This window comes from Oenanthe melanoleuca, chromosome 11, assembly GCF_029582105.1.
Source record: "Oenanthe melanoleuca isolate GR-GAL-2019-014 chromosome 11, OMel1.0, whole genome shotgun sequence".
NCBI classification, from domain to species: Eukaryota; Metazoa; Chordata; class Aves; order Passeriformes; family Muscicapidae; genus Oenanthe; species Oenanthe melanoleuca.
Window position 1 is genome coordinate 13266991 of NC_079345.1, and position 16757 is coordinate 13283747.

At 39.0% G+C, this 16757-nt stretch overlaps 2 protein-coding genes across 4 annotated transcripts in view; one reads left to right on the plus strand and one right to left on the minus strand.

The window, feature by feature from the left end:
• PHKB (phosphorylase kinase regulatory subunit beta) overlaps positions 1–13756 on the minus strand; it is a 68566-nt gene extending 54810 nt beyond the window's left edge. Inside the window, exons 1-6 of one of the 3 annotated variants that reach the window (XM_056500538.1) lie at positions 13587–13662; positions 11191–11303; positions 5072–5161; positions 3135–3273; positions 2417–2516; positions 589–696 (exon numbers count right to left, since the gene is read on the minus strand). In XM_056500538.1, coding sequence (XP_056356513.1) covers positions 589–696; positions 2417–2516; positions 3135–3273; positions 5072–5161; positions 11191–11245 — 492 coding nt within the window. In that variant the 5' untranslated portion in view covers positions 11246–11303; positions 13587–13662. Of the gene's footprint in view, positions 1–588; positions 697–2416; positions 2517–3134; positions 3274–5071; positions 5162–11190; positions 11304–12006; positions 12056–13586 lie in introns of those variants that run through there. The other 2 variants (XM_056500539.1, XM_056500537.1) reach the window with 2 other exon arrangements.
• A 22-nt stretch (positions 13757–13778) lies between these two features.
• ITFG1 (integrin alpha FG-GAP repeat containing 1) overlaps positions 13779–16757 on the plus strand; it is a 69964-nt gene continuing 66985 nt past the window's right edge. The window contains exon 1 of the mRNA XM_056500540.1: positions 13779–14018. Coding sequence (XP_056356515.1) covers positions 13823–14018 — 196 coding nt within the window. The 5' untranslated portion in view covers positions 13779–13822. The remainder of the gene's footprint in view (positions 14019–16757) is intronic.

A 16757-nucleotide genomic window follows, 5' to 3' on the forward strand; every position in this document is an offset into this window, starting at 1 on the left:
AAGGTGTGTGCAGACTTATGGAATGCAAAATAACAAGGTCATGAAAGCAAAGGTGGGTCTGAAAGTAAAGAGAAGGGGAAATAAAAAGAGTAAAGATTAAAACTGTGGAAAATGAGACACAATAAAACAATCAGTTATGCAATGAGTCTGACTAGGAACCACTATGCAAAGCAGTGAACAACAATTCCCAACTGTTTTCAGTGTACATTAAACGAATGAAAATTGCTCAAAATGATGGAAAATTAAACTGGGAATATTCACCATACGATTACACTGAATCTTTCATTTTACTGACTACAACATTTTTTGCCAGGATTATTTATTGACAGCCATCAAAAAGCTGGTCTCAAAAAGAAGCAACTTTGTAAACAACCAACCATCTACCTCTACAACCTCACAGTTACTTCAGTACTTTCTGAGCAAAACACTTTTTTTCAGCAGAAGATGCAAAAGGCAACTCAGTTTTACCACACACAGCACACTAAGACAAATCTAACCAAACCGGGACAACTGCATTATGGAAGAATGGAGACAATATTATTTTAAAAATCAGCCAAACTTGGATTTACATCAACATGGATGTGTTACCTGAAGGTGACCATACTCCTCATGGGAGAAGACCTCATCTCCAGTGTGTGCATCGAACACAGAATGCAGACATGCAGATGGTTTGGGGTCTTGTTTGAACTTCTGAACCTAAAGGTGAATGAAAGGCAAAACATAAAAGCAAAGGCAATCATTTCAGTATGAATGGCAACCACAAATTCATCATACACTCCATTTAAATTATTATTACTATTGTTATTATTACCAAACTAAAAAGTTTCTTGATTTCACCACTATGTAAACCTTATAATCAACAGTGTCTTTTCAGAACAATTACTTTATAGATGGTAATTAAATGAAACCAAGATGACTCTTCAAGTCATGCTTTGCTCTTCAACAAATTTTAAAATTTTCTAACCATTATTGCCAGTACCTGATCCAGATTTCACACTATTTTCAACACTTCATAAGATTTTCTTCTCTACCAACAAAACACAGCACGTGCCTCAGAACAAATAAACAAGTACTATATTGTGGAGTGTAGTCCACAAAAACATTAAATATACTTCAGGTCATGATTCATATGTTCACTGACAATAGAATACAATATCTGCATTTTTGCTACAAGCAGCAGCACTTGCTCAGGTCATGTCTTGGGCACATAAAATTCATATTATTAAAAAAATATCTTCCTTTTACATGAGGCCACACACAGTTCCTCAGAATAAAGTCCAGCTTGACTTTTGTCTGTTAGGTACCAGAAACTGTTTATTACTACACTGTAGGAAGAGAAAAGCATCTGTAGTAAACAAAACAAAACCAGACAAACAGTGTGCCAGCAGTGGGACACCTCTGTTAATTTAATGCTCATTATTCTTATCTGGCACTCCTCATCCCCAAAACAAATGACTGCACATCAAAGAGAAAAACAACAGCTTCAAATGTAACAAGACCGATTTAGGTCAATATTATTTAAAGATATGAGACACTTAAGAAACAATCCAACCCCCCAGAAAATATATGTCAGCATAAATACAACTGGCAATTCAATACTTGCTTATCATTACTGTTACTGATGCCACATACCTGTGGACTTCCCATTTCAGTTTGTGTGCTCAGCTGTGAGAGAAGCTCTGGGCTTACATGAAAACTATTTCTAATAATACAGTTAAAAGTCAGTGACGTGAAACTTCAAATAACCATATGGAATACATGTATTTAACTATTTCTAGATCCACTGGTAATCACTGTGCAAAATCTATCCACCACACCAAATTTTAATAAGAAGGTCTGAATATTCAGAGTATATTCACAAGAGAATTATTAACTGAATAAATCAACTGTGTTGCAACATAAGTAGACTGCTCGGTTTCCTTACTCATTTTGGCAATGTGTGCCCTTCTGAAGTTATGCCATTAAGTAAAATACAGCTGGAAAATGTCTGCTAAAGAAACCAAGCAAAACAATCAAAATGATCACCTAGATAAGGAAAACAACTGCAAACACGATAACCAATAACACCATAACCAAGATAGAAGTGCAAAGAAAACTCTCCAGCCTTAACAAAAAGTAGCTCTACATCTTTCAATTCAATCACTAAAAAGACATCAAACCCCCCACAAGTGCTAATGGTGTAATATTTAAATGGGACAAATAACTACAAAATGAACACAAGTGTACCCTGCACTTTCCTTCCCAAAATTCTCACATCTTCTACTTGCTAAAAAGATGCTGCAACTTGACAACAATGCAGCAGCTGTTGTGAGCTGGGGCACGCTAACACTGAATTTGATCAGTGTTTAGGATTTGTTCCCCAGTTTAATTAATCCCTGGGAAGGAGGCGGGCGCTGTGGCCACAGCGCAGTTTCACCTTATCGGCCTGGCGCATGTAGCAGTAGAGAATTCCTCTCATGCACTTTATGGCAGAATGCTCCAGCTCATGGGTCCTTCCCTTGTCATCATCAATGCGCCTGGGTGAGAGAGATAACTCGTCACACAAATTGCAAATGCATTAGTGGGGGGAAGAAAAAAGGAGACATTAATGCTTTGGAATATTAAGTATTTAACTAATGCTGTTGCATAGTGGTGGCCTCACTCATATCTACATATTAACAGCCCTAGTCATCCTTTCTCATTAAAAAAATAAAATAATACAAGGATTTTTGTCTGGCAACTTACACAAGCATTCCTCTTTCAAAATTTGAGAATTAAAAAAAAAAAAAAATCCTTCCTGATATTTTAACATTAAGTTTCTTGCAAGTAAATGATTCTTAGTACCAGCAATAAGCCTGCCAATGCCCTGAACTCTCCTACTAGATTTAAAAGTATCCCATGAGTACAATTTGCCAGAAGAACCTCTATTTTTAGTAGCGAGCATTAATTTCACTGTAACAAATACTGGTACCAATACACTTATCAAGAGCAGAGTGACACTTTTAACCTAGCATCTTCATAAATATTTTTACTGAGATTTGGAAACGCACCGTTCTCTATGGGTTTACAAATCTATTTTTGATAAAACTTCATATTTTAAAATTTTCCCAGGGAACAGAATAACTGGCAGAGACATGAGTGTAGAAGTTATTCACCTGTAAGCAAGGGCCAATGCCCAGGCACAGGCAGCACAGTAAAGGCTGTCATGGACTTTTGCCTTTTGGTCATTCCCAAAAGTCTTGGTAGGGAACAGACCTGTGGTTGGGCTTTGATGGAGCAGCAATGTTGATTTAACTGGAAGAAGGAAAAATAAAAAAGTTGTTAATAACATTTATATTTCTTCCAGTTTCTAAATAGATTTTCAGGAACAGATCAAGGTGTGAACAACTTGTTTGAGCATGCACAAGATAAAACAAGGGAAAGAAAGGTAAGGAGAACCAAATACAAAATTTGTTACATTGTTTTTTCAGACAAATTAGATCTTTTTACACAAAAACCCAGCAGTATTCAAATCTATTCCTATGACTCTGTTCTAGCACAACCCACTTTGTACAGAATTTCTACAAAGCAACTCAGTAATATTCTTTCTGTGCAAAAAGAAGAAAAAAGTGACTACAGTATGTCACCTGCCCTCCCAATCAGTTAAATGCTTAAACTCTCCAGAACTCCACATTCATAAAAATTACATTTTTAAGTCAGAGCAGATGATTGCATCAGTATTTATAAAAGTAGAGGGGAGTAAGTAAGGAGAAAGGACAACTGCAATTATTTAATTCAGTATCTTGATATGAAAATAGACTAAGGCAGGAATCTTTGAGTTGCCAAAACTGAGTTAGAAAAAATACTAAATATTACTTTAATTATTTTTGTACTGCAATATTTGCATTTTGGGAATTGTTTTTCCTAAGGTTATATAATAACCAGAATGCTACAAGATTGAAACTGGGCTTAATGCCATGAAGCATGATCTTTCTAGCAATAATCTCTTCGGCATAAGACAGAAAAGCAGGATTTTTTCCACAGATTGTTATCAAGCATCAATTTTAAGAAGGCCTCTTTATTGCCTACATAGAATACGTAGAAACTAAGTATTCTAAATTAAAATTACAAGGTTTTACAGTGTTTTGCATTATATCCAATGTCTTGATACCCTATAACAAAAGCTTTGATAAAATATTACAAAAAGTCAATATAGAGTATTATAAATTATATAAATTATATTATTATAAATGTTGTACTATTATAAATGAAGCATAAATTCAATAGTAGATTTTTACTGTGGCAGCAGCATAATTGCCTGAAATAAACAGCAAGCACCACCACAGATTTGTTGCTGCCAAGTGTTAAAAAAGTCAATTGAACAGCCATCTCCTCTGCAAGAAAGCTAAAAGCAATGCATCTACAAAAAGCAATACATCTATTGATGGACCAGGTACAACCCAGATTTCACTTCAAAAAGCCATTTGAATGAAGAGAGTCCTATCCCACATTTTTAGAATGATGGCGAAATAATTCACTATTCTGTACCCTCGCCTGAGTAAAACATAAATTTTAAACTTTGAAATTGTCAATTGCACAACCATTAAACAATCCTAATTTTAGAATACAGGCAGGACTTAGAACACAAACCCAAAGCAATCAAAACTAATTGTTGCTTTAATGGTTTTGGCTTAAAATAACATCATACGAAAAACACTACAGTTGACTTGAAATTAGCTAACAAATAAAATTTCAGCACAAAAATATATTATGACACTATTAATAACAAGAAAGAACTTCTAACTCATCACCTGCCAGACTGTTCAAAGTACTACAAGAAAGCTTTTGTCCATTTAAATTTTCCCTCAGCTGTATCTAGTCAATGCTACAATCCTAAAATACCCCTCAATCCAAAATAATTCTAAATTCATTCTTACACCTGAACTGCAGTTTCAACAGACCTGTGTAACTCAGCCTTCCCCTTCACACCTTCCAAACCTCCAGCAGAAGTTTAGGGAACTATCCTTATTTAGGAATAATGTAGCACTGATATTTAGCATGCAGATATCAACTCTAACTCACATTCAGGTTAGTTCAAGCATTATTAACTTACCAATTCTATAGTAATTATTTAATTTATCCCACAGAGTTTCCCCCTCTGGCTTTGGAAGATTAATACATTTAAGTGGCTCATAAATTGAACCTAAAATTAGAAGAAAAAAAGAAAACCAAAATCAAGATCAGAATCAGTTTCATAATTGCAATATTGCTAAAAATTACTGTGATAAGGTATTTCTTTATGTTTATTATACAAAAGCATGATTTATGGAATTTCAATTGAAACAAAAAGTTACCTCTACAGTCTTAGAGAATTTTTTCTACAGTATCTGTCTACACAAACCAGATCTCCACCTTGTGCCTTGTAGATACTGAACTACAGCAAATGCTACATAAATGTAGAGTTAATTATTGAAGACAACTATTAAATACTAAGAATTTTCTGTGAACATTTTCTTAGAACTTAAGTGCGTTACAGAGAAAATTCCAGAAGATATGTAGGAAAACAGAAGAGGGACAAAATTAGACCATATGCAATTATTACTGCCCTACCTGCCTTCCAAAATGATGATGATGTTCAAAACCATCAGTGTTTCACCTACCCCAACCTTGTTTGCACCCAGCAGAGTCAGCCCAGCTAATGTTAGATTAAGGGCTGGCTTGCTCCCACATGCTACTAAAGCTTAGACAAGCTATTCAACAGATGAAGCCCTCAACTTACCCAAATTCCAGAGAAATACAATGCTATCATATCCCCACCTTTCATCCTCACTGTCCCACATATTGACTGCTTCCCCATCTGCACCTGAAAACAATGTTTTACTGAGAGCTGAAATGAGCTGCCTATTAAAAATTACTGGGGTGAACCATTTCAAACTTCTAATTTCAGAGGAACATCCTGCTCTCCTCCCAAATCCCATGGGCTTTATTCAGTGTTCTGGATGGCAAGATCTCCAGGAGAGCCATGTGCTAGGGGGAAGAATGAGAATTTTCCCTTTCAGGACTGCACGCTGCCCTTCGGAAAAGCTCAGTGAATGCAGGGCCAGGGAAGCCCAGCCAGCCATGCAGTTCTGGCAGGACACAGTGAGGGCTCCTTTCCACAGTGTCTCTTTGGTAATCCCAGCACATTCCCAAGCACCAGACTCGAGATTGCCAATATACATCTCCGTTAAATCAAGAAAACAAAAGGAAGAAAAAGAAAAGTGTTCAAGAAACAACTGGATGTGGCACTCAGTGTCCTGTCCAGTTGCCAAGATGCTGTTTGGTCAAATGTTGGATTTGAGCACCTCAGAAGTCTTTTCCAACCTAATTGGGACGTGTGTGAAATGGTGACAGAAGCTTTATGAATCAAGTACTTCGGTGGGAAGACAAGAAAATTTCTGGCCATTCAAGAATGCAAACCTCACCCCAAGTTAGCATTACATTTGCTTTGCAAGCACAGGAGTGAAAAACCCAACCACACCCCTCCCCAAGCAGAGCCCTGGGTGCCTGCTCTGCTTGGATGTCCTGGGGATGCTCCCCAACCCATCTGTGCTTCTCCTACAGCCTTTCCTCATTGGGAGAGGCTAAATGAGAAATAAACATCTGCATGTGGGAAAGGGCCTGAAAGCAAAGCACAGAGAGCCCAGTTTATTTGGGCTGCCTGAAAAAACAAAGTCAAAAGAAATTAAACTGTTCTGTAATGGGAAAGAAAAACTTGTAGCATATCAAAAATTGTGTCTCTTCCATTAGAATAAATAAATAAATAATGAACATTCTGAACCCATTTAAATCCATTTTTCAAAGCTATTTTGTTTTTCTACTTCTTTTAGCCCACGAATCCCTGTCCATGAAATGATTTATAATTTATCCTGTTATACAATTAATTCAGTTATCTTGCAAAAGCACACAATCCAGTGAGCTGCAGCAACTTTAATTTTGTAGTGTTGTAGTGAAAGGACAGAATATACAAAAGAAAAAATCTTCAGGAAGTCAATGCATAAAAAGCAGCGAATTTATGAGAAATTCACTTACTAGATTTTCAAAGGCAAAATAACGATTCCAATATTTAGATTTGCTAACTGAATATCATATGCATATCCACCATCCTTTGTGTGTGAAACAGGTTCAGAATGTCCAGTCCCTGCAGGCTGCTAACCCCAGTGTAGCACCAGAACACACAGATGAGTATCCACAGGCACATACACGCAAGTCAAAAGTTCCTGAACTAAAATTGTTCTAAGTTAAATACTTACCAGACAATCTATGACCCTCTGTGGCCAACAGAGAAATAAAACAAAGGTATCAAGAACAAAAAGCAAGCAAGCAAGATTCTTCTATTTCAGAGCATTCAAAGATTTCAACTTTGTGCAGAAAGAAGATTAAACAGAATAGAGAGCATGAAAATGTCAAAACACCACCATCTACAAATTACATTATTCTAGATGTTGAAACTTTAATAGAAATATGGTAAAACAGTCAGAGTAGACTACTGATGGAACAGAAAGGTAAAATGAATTCAAAGTTTGAAAAACTGACAAAAATAAATTTTTATGCTTTTGAAGTATTCCCTAAAATTACTCCTACTACAAGGAGCAGAATTTGTTTAAATGAAAGTTTTCCACATATTCTTCATTAATTCCTTATTAGCATCTATATAGTTGATGTTTTGCTTGGGTGTCTACAGCATACTCCTGGAGAAATCATGTGGTAAATTACATTTCATTACAACTTAATCAAAGCAAGGAACAGTCAGGACAAACACCAAACTGCTCCTTCCTTATGCTTTTGGAGAGAACCCATAACACAGAGAAAGCTATTTTAAGGATGGCTAAAAAAAAAAGCCTGTGTACAGTCTCATCCAAAATCTATTTCAGTTCATTTCAGCAAGATAAAAACCTGTCACAGAAAGCTATTTTCAATTATATATTTAAAATAAAATAGGTTTTCAAACTTAAAAAAAAAAAAAAAGAAAAATAATAGATGACAACAGCAAGACTGCAGCATTCTGAACATAATAGAATGACATATGCAAATAGGACCCTGGAGGTCTTGTACAGCAGCATTCAAAAGAAACAGAATGAGGACATTAATTTTAAATACTGTTTTTCATAAATACATCACTTTATTATAACCATACAGTGTGAGTTTTATTTTAGGTAAATAAGTAGGTATGCCAGGAAGAACATAAAAATCTATTTTGTTGATTTACTATTTCTTCTGTCTAGAGGTGTAACAACCCCATCCAACATTTAAATAGGGTATTTGGGAGTTCAGCTTTTCTTCCACAAAGAATGAAGTGTGCCCATTATTTCCTTACACCACAAGTGCACTGCTGCAGGCAGTACCTACTTCAAAATCAGTAAAAAAACTTAAAGAAAATCAAAGTGTCATTTCCTGTGTTAATATAATTGTCTGATAAGAAAGCACAAAGTCTTGATCCCAAGTCCAATCAAATCTCTGTTTATCTTCAGACATTGCACTGACTAAATGCCCTACATTCAAAATCTGAAAAAACTGATTTAATGGAAAACTAATCCCCTTTCACTTCCTACCATTTACAGGTCCCAGACTAATTTCACCACTCTTCAAATTGAATAATTACTAAAAATTATGGATAGAGATTCCTTTCAAAGTAATAGAGAACAGGAAGAAATTTCAGTCCTCTGTATATACAACCTCTGGAGGCTGAAAATTTGTCATCCTTACATGAAAGAACTTTCCCACCCACCTCACTTTTATTCCAGTTATACCGGAGATTAGCATTAACTGTTCTTCAGGGAAGAGATATGAACTGTCCAGATGTTTGGATTCAGAAGCTATGGCCAAAATGGCTTTAAAACAATTCAGCTTCCAAACTGGTATACATGGAAGCTTTGGACACACACACATCCTTGAAGATGGCAGTAATTGTGGATATTAAAGAAAAATAGGGATTAGAATGGAATTCTGTACCGAGTCTATGGATAAAGACTTGCCTATTCCAACAAGGATGGTTTATTGAGATTTTCCAAAGTACAGAATTAATATAAACAAACACTTCCACAAAGTTAATCCCAAACAAATGGAAGCAACAGGGCAAGAACTTTATTTCCAATATTTCACATGCCAGAAGAACAAAAGAAAATGTTGGTTTGCATAATTAAATCAGGCCAGACCAAAAGAAAAAACGCTGAGAATACAAGATTTCTTTGTATATTTGATAAGAATGAAAACTGACCAGAGTCTTTGATGTGACACTAGGTCTGGACATAAAGACTTGAGACAGAGGCAAGCTCTGGATCTCTGATCACTGTAACTTTCATTATTCAGCATTAATAAGGGCAGTGACAGCTTCACATTAGAGAAGTCACTGGGACTTTATAAGATTTTATTTCTACTCGCAGCGAAGTTTAAGAAATGATATCACATGGGGATTTTTAATCACTACATACAGGACAAAACTATGATCTCATAGTTGATCCTGCTTTGAGCAAGGGGCTGGAGTAGGTGACACCCTGACAACCCTTCCAGACTGAACTGTTCTACAAAACAGGGTAAGGAAACACCAGGAGAAGGGCTTGGAGAGGAAGACAGAAAAGGTATTAAAGTGTTCCTCTATCTGAATACACAGTAGAAGTAAGCAAAAGGTATGAATTGTTACCTTTTTGAGTGAGGATAACAAATGGGTAAAAAAATTAGTAAAATCTTGTAATAGTTTCACTTAAACAGCATTGAAGTGACAAAGCTTTTAAACTATCATTTATCAGGAAAAATCATGTGTTACACTGTGCAAGTATCCAACCAGTATTTCATAGGATCATAAAACATCCTGAGTTGGAAAGGACCCACAAGGGTTGCCAAGGTCCAACTCCTGGTCCTGCACAGAACAAGCCCAGAATGGCTCCCTGTGCCTGAGAGCATTGTCCAAACTCTTCCTGAGCTCTGCCAGCCTTGGTGCTGTGCCCACTGCCCTGGGGAACTGCCCAACCACCTCCTGGGTGAAGAACCTTTTTCCTGATATCCAAACTAAACCTCCCCTGACACAGCTCCAACCATTTCCTCAGGGCCTGTCACTGGTCACCAGAGAGGAAAAAGAAAAAAATACACACCAATTTATTTTGTCCTTTCTCTATTTCCTAATTATCTGAAGGTAATTCTCTGTCCAGTATATTACACTTAATGGAAACTACTGATTTCAGGATTTACAGTAACTAACAACACAAACAACAAAAGCTACTGAACATCAGAAATAAAATACTGACCATTGTGCCAGTACACAGGAGCTTCACATAACCAAAATGTCAAAATCTACCACACAAGCCTTGTAAATGCTACAAGCAAGGCAGGAAATCACTCAGGATATTCAAGGCAGGTATTGCCACTCCTGAGAATTCAAAACAACAGCTGTTACAACTACTAAAAATGTTTATTTTGCATCATAACAAGAGAAACATCAAATATCTATACAATAATTAGGAAAGAGTAATATATTTTTTTTAGCACTGTCAACACATCACATTTTTTGATGGTCAGAGAGACAAAACTGAGAAGCCACAGGCAGGGCAGGGGAGTCCAAGACACCCAGTTGCGTCCCCTTACCTGGCCGCTCTCACCAGCACTTGTAGTGCTACTGTGTTTCAACAAGGAAAACAGGAGCCTTCCCCAATCACAGAGTGTCACATATGGATACATCTCATCCCAGTCAAACTCCCTTCAAAACACACAGTAATGGTCTTGACTACTTCATATACTCTAGCTTCTGTTGCACCTGAGGAGAAACTGTGCCAGGGGGCTTTACTTTGCTTCCACTTAATTTCCAAATGTTAAACTCCGTAACCAACAACTGACTGGAAATTTTACTTATCTCTAAACCAGTCACGTTGGGGTTTTTTAGGAGTAAATTACAAACAGCATTCCTAAGGCATCATTCATATGACTGTCATCTTAAAAGAGAAATTTGAGTTCAGAGATGGTTGCACTGAAGGATACTGACAGGCACTCTAAACAAACAAAACAGGAAGATTTGACAGATTTGAATCAAAGTAGATTACCATTTAAAGAAATTTTTACTGAAAGAGTTCAAATTTTCAAGTTCTACTGTACAGTGCTAAAAATCTACTAACACAGAACACTGCATAAAACAAAACACACAATTATTTTTTTGCTGAATTAAATAGCCACAAACAAAAACAAAACACAGAACTGCACACTTACCAAATTTTAAAAAAGCATGCGCAGAGGAGGCTCTGTCATCATCCAAACTGGCCATTTCAAATTGGTGCAGCTAATCACAAACGTCTCAGGCTAAGCTACAGTAATTTTCAAAACTGTTTAGTAAATGTTAAAGGCAATCAGCATTAAATTAAGTGAAAGCAATGTTAGTGGAGTTATCAACACAACAGAGTGCACAGCACAAACTTTCATTACATCTTATGTTTCCTCCTTCTACACTGACCTCTTAGTTTTATTTTGCTTTGACTTCCATAAAATTTAGTAGTTTACTCCATCTGGGTAAAAAGGCACAGTTTACCAAAAAATCCATCTCTTTGGATATTTGGCACGAGCTTTGTTATTCTACAGGAAACTTACTACAAACACCAAAAGGTGATGAATACAATCTTTCAAGAGGAAATAAAAATGCTGATTTAACTGTTGCACTCTAGTTAACTAACATGTGAAATATGCACCAGGATGTTTCTTGGAGTCATATACATTAGTTATGCCACTGAATATCTGAGTTATTTGAGGTAGGACATCCTCCTCTTTGGAATATACAATAGGAAAAACATGTCTGTAATTATGATGACAAGTTTTTCCAAATCTTTACAGTTTATGTTTTCTAAAGTTACAGAAATTTCTGGAGTTTTGGACTAGTCAACTACTATCTTTAGAATCTGCTCCTAATCAGAGCAGCAACAAATAAAACATGATTTTATTGCTTCAGGAAGGGAAATGAACATTTCTGAATAAAATTTGGTTTCACTGGAAAAAAAGTAATTCATAATTTAATACACATAAACATGAGGATACAAATTACCTCCTACAGGATTGAATCTTACATGATCCATTGCTGCAGGCTATAAAAATGAGTCACTGGTGCATTTCATGCACGTGTCTATACTCCATGTTTACCATATATTACTGCAAGAAGCCCACTAGTAAAAAAACCCCAAAGCAAACAAAATAGTGCTGTTTGGATTCCAGCACAGGCCTCAGCCAAACCAGAAACATGTGGGAGAGTTTCTGTCACTTTCTATTACAATCCCAACCATGCCTTCTTCTGACAGGGCCAGGAAGGAAGAAAAACATCCTGAAGTTATACAAATTACAACGTAAAGATGCAGCAGTAAACTTGAAATATAAGAACATTCTTTTTATTTTTAGATATGAATGTCATCTGACAGGTATTAAATAAAATTTGATTTTAAAATCAACTCCTTTACCAGAATAACTTTTCAACTAAAATAATGTTATTTCTTGAGCAAATTTATTCAGCTGTTATATAAAATGCCATGGGCAAATCTCTAGACAATCTCTGAATAAAATCTCTATGAACTGGGAAAGAAGGAAGTGAACTACAATAACAATCTGTCATGGCTCAGAAGACAATTCTTCATACATTTAACAAAAAAGTAGCAGGCAACAGCAGTTAAGAAAAAGTGAAGTGCTTGAAACCATCAAATGCCTCCTGCAGACACAGGCCTGACCCTGCAAGGGATTCCCAAAGTTGGTTTGCTGCCCTGAGAGCCGGGATGCACACAGCCCGACACGCAGCTGGTTTTATAAAGCCCTGTGGCTCCGTTTGTCAATCAGCTCCCAGCTCACAGCCCCTGAAATCGTAACCGGTCACAGCCACCACTCCTTTGTGGGCGGTCCTAGTCCTGGGTTTGCCAATCAATCTGTACATAAACTGAACTTTTAAAGCCGAATTTATCAGACCAATTTTTCAACAATCAATTCTTTAGAGCCCTCATAAAGCTCCACTTTGGTCTCACAATGTCTGATCAGTTATTAGAGCAACAAAACCAACCAAACACGCAAATAAGCAACAGCTGAGTTACTTATTTACATACAAGCATGTCTGGCATATAAATAAACACAGGGATCTTCTGGAAAACTTTTTCCGTTAGAACAATTAAACTCCTACTATGTCTGTATTTTACTTTAAAAAAATAAAATTCAAACTCCAAGTTTTTGAAATTGAGGCTAACTCGGCAACAACACCCTGTGGTTTAGGCCAGAACGTAGCTGCCCCACAGCCCACGTTCAGAAACTCCCACGCTGTTAAAAGGTTTCCTTTACCTAAGAGAAACCTGGCAAAAGCTCGTACTTTCCTCTAAACACTCCCTCCGTTCCACCACTGCAACACTTTATACACCTGCGGTACTAAACACGCCATGAGCGCTCCCTTGGCACCCCCGGGCACAGGTGACAGCGGAGCGGCACCTGGGGCAGTGCCCGCCGCCCCCGCTGCGCCCTGCTCCCCTCAGGGCGGCACCGCCACCGGCACCGCCCGGGAAACAGCGCCGGGCCGGGCCGGCAGCGGGGCGCGGAGCGACGGGGGGCACAGGGATCCCCCAGCTCCTCCCGGGCCCGCCAAGAGGTCAGACCTGAGCGTTTGGAGCGAGCGCGCAGCTCCAGCATCTTCCAGCTCACGTCAGCCATGTGAGTCGCGGCCATGGCGGAGCGGTCCCGCAGAGCCCCGGCGCGGGCTGCGCGGTCCGGGCGGGCCCTGCTGCTCCCGCCGTAAAGCGCAGCCTCCGCCGCCGCTGCCGCAAACCGCGGCCGAGGGCCCGGGCCCGCCCCGCGCTGCCGTCAGAGCGCGGGCGGGGCGAGGCCGTGCGCGATGGGGGCCCGCGGGCCGTGCCCGCCGCTGGCCCCGCTGCTGGCCCTGGCCCTGGCCCTGCTGGCCCTGGCAGGGCCCGCCCGCGCCCTGCAGAATGTGACCGCTCAGCTCTTCGGGCCCGAGGCCCGCGGGACCCTGGCGGCCTTCGGCGACTTCAACTCGGACAAGCAGACGGACCTGTTCGTGCTGCGCGGCGGTGAGTGCGCGGCCGGGCCGGCGGCGGGCCCGGGGCTCTGAGGGCGGTGGGAGCTGCGCTCCCCGTGCCCTGGCAGCGCGGGGGGACCGCGCCGGGTGCTGTGGCCCGGCAGCCCCTGGGAGCCGGCGGCCAGGGGTGACGGCGGGGCCGGGGCCGGGGCAGCGCTCCCGGTGCAGAGCAGAGGGGATGGATGGGCTCGCTGGTCCCTGTGCTCTGTGATCCCGGCTGCTCGCTCTGCCCCCGGGCACGGCCGGGGTGCCCGGGGCTGTGTCGCCTTGTGTGTTGTGACAGCGTTGGTCGCAGGATGAAATGACACTTGCTTTACTCCCAGGTATTTCCTGTGTGGAGTACGGTATTTAATTTGCACTAGAATGATCTATGTGGGGCGCGTTTTTCTTTAAAGTTGAATTTATGGTTGTGAAATAATTTAGAGATTTCATCCTACAACTTGAATGGTCACAAATGGTTGTTTTGCTTCTGCTTTCACAATATTTTTGGAAACAAAGATAAACATTTAACAGATGTGGAGAAAAAATTGCATGTTATCCTACTTTGGACATTATGTTAAAGTGTCAGGGTAGAGAAATTTGTTACACCTGTCACCCACCACAAGTTTCTCTCAAGACTTCAAGTATGGGGAGACCTCAAATCAGGACTTATTTTCAGTGGTCAGTGTTATTGGCAGACATTAACCTTGGATTATTTTACTTTCTTGAAGCACATTAAGATAGTAGATTTATTCTCACATTCACCTTTTTTATTCCTTCCATCTCAGAAATGTTTTTCTAAGTAGCTTTGGTAAAGCATGAGTGGTTTTCCCATTTAGTAGAGTTATTGAAATGCATGGCTCCCTGGAAATGCTCCACTAGCTCATCTACTGAAAAAATGATCAGATTTAAAATTAATGTCCATGAGAAGAGATTTAATTTTTACTTTCTTATCTTTTAGGTGAGTGCATATAGCAATGTGAATGGTTATAAGTTTCAGAAATGAGATTTGTGATTTCTCTGTCTCTATTGCAGCACTTGATAAATCATTTTCCTGTGTGATGCTTACTGTAAAAATCAGTTTGAAGTAACGTAGTTGAAAACATTATTTTTCATAACTTAAGTCTTGATGAAAAGTAACTACAGTATACTCCCAAAACAAAAGGTAGTAGTGCTAAATGCTGGGATAAATGGCAGCCAGTTGTAAACAGCATGAGGAACTGAGCACTGTAGATGGCATGAGACTTTGGGGAACAGGAGTCTAAAGCAGCCCAGTCCTGATAATTCTAACGTTTAATAAGGAACTGGGGATGATGTCTTGGACCTTTTGCTGGATGTGTATTTTTCTGATCTTGCATTACTTCAGTTGAATGAGCATAGTGTTCCATATGCTCAGATACATAAAAGAAAATCAGATTGCTCTCATATCTTTGTAAGAAATAGTAAACTCGCTGAATATAAGGGATAATCCAGAACCAGAAGTATCCTGTTGCAAGACCAGTTCAAAAGTACCAGTGGATTCTGAGTTTAGTCACTTTTTGAAATTCAGAATGTACAAATAAATGGAACTGTGCATACACTTACCTGTTTTGTGAGTCTGTGCATGTAACAGGTGGGGAAGCTCATGCTGGTTGCTTGTTTCATGAACCAGTTTCTGGTTATTCTTGATGCCTCTGCTGGTAGTACAGAGGCAGTGAGTGGACATTCCTCTGTTCACCTGCTGCATTTCATTGGATAATTTGGGAAACTTCTTCATTTCATATATGCATATGTATGTATATGTTTGTGATACTTGTCATACAGATAGTCACCCTGAAGACCTCTGTTTGTATGGAAACTGTTCCTGTTTTTGCACACGCTCCAATGTACTGGGTTTTTTTCCTTACTGTCCTTTTATCTCAAAAAAATACAGAGCTACGGACAGCATTTAGGATTGATTGTAGTGACATAATAATTCTGTTTTCTGTTCATGTAGTAATTTTTAATAGTTAATTTGTTTTGACTGTTGATTAGCACTGAGCTGAAAATTTTAATGACTAAAAGATTTCATTTCTCAGTGTTGCAACTGACTAGGGACCTGGTAGGTGTAAAAACACATTTGCTTCTTTATGCTGGTTATTACTTTACCAAGTAGCCAATAAAAAGGCAGGTGAGAATCTGAGGTGTGAAATGGGAATTCCAGGTGCAGCAGGCAGCCCCCAGGTGTGCTGTACAGAGCTGAGGCAGCCCCAGGCTCCTGTTCCAGGCCTTTTCCTTATTCAGGAGCATGTGATGCAGTACAGGCAGCATTGCACTGGGACTGTGCTGGTCTCCCTGGCCTCTGAAAAGGTCCTGTTCATTTACTCATTTGGTGGTGGATTCTCCTTCTCTTCAAGAGGTTTGTGGCAGGTGCCTTTTTTTTCACAGTGAGGAGCCTTATATTCTCGGCTATTTCACAGCTGTGAACTCTGCCACAAAACAATGCTCTTGAAAAGTACTGTGGTAGCTCAAGTTTGAAGCCTTAGAATTATTCTTTTATAGAAAACTGTTTTGTGGTGCTGCAGCTGGGTTTATTGGAGAATGAAGGAAAGAAAAAAAAAAATTACAATTATTGTTATGTTGTGAGCTATGTTTTACTTACAGAGGTAAGTGTGTGTATTGTGGCTTACTGACTGAAAAATTTATTTCATCACTGAGGTTAAAATTCTTTTCTTCCCTGTTATTTCTGTTCCCCTTGTTATTTCTGCAAATAAATTATTGGCTTTTGTTTAGG